The sequence below is a fragment of the Anolis carolinensis genome, chromosome 1 (genome assembly GCF_035594765.1).
Source record: "Anolis carolinensis isolate JA03-04 chromosome 1, rAnoCar3.1.pri, whole genome shotgun sequence".
Lineage (NCBI taxonomy): Eukaryota > Metazoa > Chordata > Lepidosauria > Squamata > Dactyloidae > Anolis > Anolis carolinensis.
In genome coordinates, this window is record NC_085841.1 from 66,038,037 (window position 1) to 66,044,036 (window position 6,000).

Sequence of the window (6,000 nt, forward strand, 5' to 3'; positions counted from 1 at the left end):
AACGAGTGGGTAATACGCCAACAAAATCCCTGTTTTGTCCCTGCAACCCACTTCAATAAGCCCATGATTAAATCTAGCGGACTGTGGGACTGGGCACCCAGAGCAATGGCACCCAAATAAACCTCTGCAACGGCACTTCCCTTCTCCCCTGGGCTTTGTCTGCTGCTAAACAGACAACCCAACCCAACAAAGCAGAGAGGTCCACTCCCACCCCAAACTTCATCCAGCCTGTTGTTTTGCAAATAAGGTTGACGTTCTCATCCTTGATCAAGGATGTTTTTCCATTTACTGACATGGCAATGAGCAGCAGCATTTTCAGTTCAAGGGCACCGCTGCTATGACTATCTATACTACTGAAGGTGGGGACGTTTTTGGGCAACAAAAACTGTCTGACCTTCTCCCATAGTTATAATTTTGCAACCTCACTCCCTTTGTTTGTTACGTTACTGTGGCAAAGGATCAATTCCCCTTCTGTACTCCCATTACAAATAGTCTTTTTCGTGTTTTTTGCCAGCAGGAAAGATATTTTAAATTAAAAATTTTAAACCCCCTCTTCTGTGTTCTATTCACTCTCAGGCCCCATCTACACTGCTATATAATCCAGTTTTTAAATTCAGATTAGCTGCTTTGAATTTGATTATATGTGTCTACACTGCCATATAGTCCAGTTCAAAGCACATAATCTGGATTATATGACAGTGTAGACTGGGCCTCGTTCTAGATGAAAAGCTCCCTTTAGTACCACCCCTTTTCCTTTTGACCACATTGGTGGCAAAGTCATTATCTGAAATATCCAGCTTTTATCCGCTTGCAGAAAGACGTCAGGTAGATTTGACTAGCTGGCACAGTACCTGGGCACCTGGTGATGTTAGCAGAAGTCCATGGGAATAGAAATGGAAACAGGCAGGCAACAGAGAGGAGAAAAGCCTCTCTCCTCGGACTAAGATTAAGCCAGCTGCTTCATATTTAACATGATGTCCATCAGAGGGTGGCCCTGGTTCCATTCCAATATATGCCTTTGATGGTTATTTACTGTACTAAGCAACTACCAAGCGATGTTAAATAGATTTTACATGTCTGAGATTAAAGATTGATCCATGTTCATAAAGAGGTGAAGAGCCGAATGCTTTGAAGTCTATTTCTCTTAACTCAGCTGCTGTATTTTTGTAGGTGTTCCCAGGAAAGCTGAGCTCAAAAGGGAACATCTGGTTTTCAGTCAAGTTTTCTGTTGTTTCAACTGATCTAATTTTTATCCTTAAAGAGTTAATCAAGACTCCATAATAGCAAGAGACTTTTATGAGGTCACACAACAGTTTAAAGTATCACTTTAGATTAGAACTTCTTGGATGACAGTTGCTATTACTGCTAATCCTTGCAGTCTGCTCTAATGCTGGCCCAACCTCCCACTGTTAAATTCTCTAAATCTCTACAAGGAAGAGACAAAATACCCCCAGCAAGGATAGCAGGTCTTGTGAATTGTTCAACAATGGTTAAGAAAATGGACTTTTTTTAGCCATCTGATCATTTATTAGCAGTGAAACAATTACAGTTGATCCATGGCATAATTAGGCCATTATCAATTATAATGCCTGTCAAATTTGAACATGATGGCACAGAAATAAACAAATGCACACATTGAGTCAGGATGGACACATGTTTTTTCATAAAGTGAGTGCATTTTCCCCAGTAAAACAGAAATGAACATGCACAAACTTTATAACATGTGAATGTTCTCTAAGACTGCTGGGCTTCCAACTGGTTTAAATGCCAATTTACATTGCTTTGTTCCTACCTGTAAGGACTGCATAATACCATTTAATATAATACATGTGCAAACAACTAGGCTTTGCGTTGTCAGCAAAACTAATGTTCTAGTGCTAGTCACACTGAAGAGAGAGCATTGTATAAGGGCTCTTCTGTTGCCATATAATGTATTGAAAAACAAAAGAAGGCTGATACAGGAAGAGGCACTCATTAAAATATTTGGGTGTCAAACGATTTAGAACTTTAAATGGTGACCTTGGCTCAGAAGTATTTAGGCAGCCAGCGCTGTTATTTCAGAACCGGTGCAAATCAACCTCATTGTATGGTGCAACAAAGTGGTACAAAGTGCATTATCACATTCTGCAATAGCAAAAACTTCCAAGTTGGTTTCAAAAGCTTTATATACAGTGCCTATCAACTGTGTTATTCAGAGTAGTGGCCAATGAACCAATGCCAATTCATGACCTGCCAGTTCAAACCTCTAGGAAACTATGCATAAACTATAATGTGACACAACAATGGCATAGTCCCCAGCACAATGGGGGAAAAAGGTTTGCCAGTCGGCCCCATCACATAGCTTGGGAAGCACTGTTTTATAGTAGTTCCAGGTGCATCTACACAGTAGATGAATGCAGTTTGACACCACTTTAACAGCCATGGCTCAATGCTATGCAATCCTGAGAGTAGTCGTTTTTTAAGGTCTTTGCCATCTCTGTCAAAGAGTGCTGGTGTCTCATCAAACTACTACTCCCATGATTCCATAGCATTGAACCATGGCAGTTGAAGTGTGGTCAAGCTGCATTAATTCTGAAACTTGTAGATGCACCCTGGGTGTTTTGGGTGATACATATTTTAGACCACACTATGCTAAATTAATATTAGACGACTTTGGATTTACTGTTGGCTCCTGTTTGATAAGATGGTTCTCCCTACCTGTAAAGTCCTAAATAGCTTAAGATCAGGATATCTGTATATCTGTATGTATGTATGTGCGTATGTCTCCCCCCCTCTCTCTCTATATATATATACACACACACAATATATGTGTGTGTGTGTGTTTGTGTGTGTGTGAGTCATATGGAATCCTCAGAGTTGTAGTTTTACTTTAGCCTTCTCTGCCAAAAAGTGCTGTTGCTCATGAGATAAACTCTCTTCTCTTCCACAGGTAGTCATTGGTGCAAGTGAGCAGATGGCTCCAGAGCTTCCCAACTCTTGGGAGTAGATCTAGGGTCTATAAGGGCCAAATACTAACCACACTCTTTAATGTTTCTGTCAAGGAGAACAGGCTAACAGATGGCTTCTAATCTGCTTATACTTAATGGTGTTACACACTGCTGGTAATAGACACGCTAATAAACAAGCACTTTTGAAAATTTACACAGAAGGCTATGGAAGCAAATGTGTGTGATACAAATGGATGGAGAAATTGAGGCCATTATTACCTCCGCCAACTTGAGGTAGAGAAGAGCATTTTCTGTTTTCAGCATAATTATTCTCTCTTCTTTAGCCTGGGAATATATAATTCGGACACGACTGGTGTTAAAATGGTTATACAAGAAACAAAATACTTTGCAGTGACTATCTAACCCTAAAATGCAACTATCAAACAATGTTCCATGCCAAACTATATATTATCAATTCCCGCTATTCTGCAGCTGTTCAGGTAAGTCACACTGCAGCTCTGCAAATCATACTCTTAGAGGCTTTGAGAAATTTTTCAGGAATTATTCTCATGTTTAACTCCTCATACGTTATTTAAGGACCTCAGAATATTGGGACACAGGTGACTTAGGCAGAGGTTATTTCTTGCAGACATAATGGTTTTGTAATAAGAAACAACATAATGTTTATGGACTGGAACAAAGTGCAATATGATCTGAAATGAAGCCACAAGAATGTGAATGTATATTATTGTTGATTTAAACTGTTTATTTTATGACGTTTTATATTTTTGATCAATGTACTTGGATCATTGTTTACATGATTTTAATATGTTGTAAGCTGTTTTGGATCCCATCAGAGAGCAAAGTGGGATATAAATAGAAATATTATTATTATTATTATTCTACTGTGTAATATAAGCAGATACATATGAAATTAATCACTGAAAGTTTTTAGCCACACTTGAAACTTACTAGCAAAAGAGGTGGCTTTTGTCCCATCTACACTGACCATATAATGCAGTTTGAAATTGCATTATATGGTCAGTGTAGACTCATATAATCTAGTTCAATGCAATTCAGTTGCATTCTGAAACTGCATTATGGTGCAGTAAGGACAGGGCTTCACAAAAGGCAATTGAACTGCATTATATGAGTACACTGACCAAATAATGTAGTTTCAGGCTGCCTTATATGGCAGGGTAGATGGGGCTTTTCTCTCTTTTTTCCTATTAAAGGAAATATGGGATATTGATAGACAGATCCCATCTATACTGTCGTATAATGCAGTTTCAGAACACAGATTAACTGCACAGGACTGGGTTATATGGCAGTGTAGACTCACATATTTCAATTCAATCGGCATTCTGAAACTGCATTATATGTCAGTGTAGATGCACTGGATTGATTGGAGTTGCCAAAGTCCAGAAACATGGGGATAGTTAGATATAACCACAAGAAGCATTTTTCATGAGCCTACTATACCAATATACCTACAAAGCAAAAATGATTGTAATTTAAACCTTCGAATCAGAGTGGTCATTATTGCTGTTGGGTTGCTGTGAGTTTTCCGGGCTGTATGCCCATGTTCCAGAAGCATTCTCTCCTGGGAATTCCAGACATGAAACAATCAGGGCCAGTTAGCACCGCCCAAAAAAGGATTCCCCCATACAACAAGGCCTTAAAACTACAAGGCCATTAAATGCTAACCAAGGTGGCCAATTGCAACATTCACATGTGCCTCAAGCAGACAAAAGTTCTTTCTCCCACCCTGGACATTCCACAGATATATAAACCTCACTTTCCTAGTTTCCAACAGACCTCATTACCTCTGAGGCTGCCTGCCATAGATGTGGGTGAAATGTCAGGAGAGAATGCTTCTGGAACATAGCCATACAGCCTGGAAAACTCACAGGAACCCATGAAAGCATTCGACAACACATTACTGCTGTTGTTATGTGCCTTCGGTCATTTCTGACCTATGGCCGCCCTATCATGGGAATTTCCTTGCAAGATTTATTTTTTTGGGGGGAAGGGTTCCCTTTGCCATTCTCCGGGGCTGAGAGAGTGTGACTCGACCCAATTCACTCAGTGGGTTTCCATGGTTAAGTTGGGGGTGGGGAGTTTGAAACCTAGACTCCTGAGTCTATCTACACTGTAGAACTAATGCAGTTTGACACCATTTTAACTGCCATGGTTTAATGCTATGGGATTCTGGGAGCTATAGTTTCACCAGGCCTTTAGCCTTCTCTGCCAAAGAGGGCAGGTGCCTCAACATACTACAAGTCTCAGAGCATTGGGGTTAGAGTGGTGTCAAGCTGCATTAACTTTACAGTGTAGACCAGACATGGGCAAACTTGGGCCTTCCAGGTGTTTGGGGCTTCAACCATTCCTAACAGCCTCAGGCCCCATCCTTTTCCCCCTCAGCCGCTTAAGCGAAAGGAGGGGGCCTGAGGCTGTTAGGAATGGTGGGAGTTGAAGCCCCAAACACCTGGAAGGCCCAAGTTTGCCCATGCCTGGTGTAGATGCACCCTTGCCTTAATGCTTCCAACCAAAACCCCCACAGGGCCGAGCTTCTGACAGGCGCCCTTCTTTCCAGAGATGAGCGGGACTCACTCGCAGTTTTTGCTCCAGTTGCCGAATCCGCTGCTCGGCCACGAAGTTCAGGCTAATCCCGCTGCCAGGCCTCATTCTCCTGCCGCTTGGCGATACAGGTCTCCTCACCAATACTAACACCCGGTGCGACTCCTGGATTGTCTTCTAGGGAATGCCTTTTGAATCCGCCAATCGCAAGCAGGGATTTAGCTTCTCCGCCGTCGCTACGGATACCTCACGCTCGTTCCGGCTAAAACCTGGATCGGGATTGGCGGGATTTAGAAAGAGGCGGGACTCGGCAGTGAAAGTGGGCGGGGAAAAACAAAATTCTGCCCAATGGGAGACTCAATAGCCTCCTTGCCCCGCCTTTCATGGTTAGCAGCTCTTCTATCTCGATGCGTGGCCAAAGCATTGTCAGTGCTTGTCAGCCAGGTTTTTTTCAGACTTCAACTCCCAGAAGCCTCCTGCTGTCATGACTGAA

At 41.9% G+C, this 6,000-nt stretch overlaps 1 protein-coding gene across 2 annotated transcripts in view; it reads right to left on the reverse strand.

Annotated features, from left to right (window-relative positions):
- kif25 (kinesin family member 25) overlaps window positions 1-5,736 on the reverse strand; it is a 56,644-nt gene extending 50,908 nt beyond the window's left edge. Inside the window, exons 1-2 of one of the 2 annotated variants that reach the window (XM_008124658.3) lie at window positions 5,541-5,736; window positions 3,207-3,272 (exon numbers count right to left, since the gene is read on the reverse strand). In XM_008124658.3, coding sequence (XP_008122865.2) covers window positions 3,207-3,272; window positions 5,541-5,615 — 141 coding nt within the window. In that variant the 5' untranslated portion in view covers window positions 5,616-5,736. The remainder of the gene's footprint in view (window positions 1-3,206; window positions 3,273-5,540) is intronic. The other variant, XM_008124653.3, reaches the window with a different exon arrangement.
- Window positions 5,737-6,000: the final 264 nt, after the last annotated feature.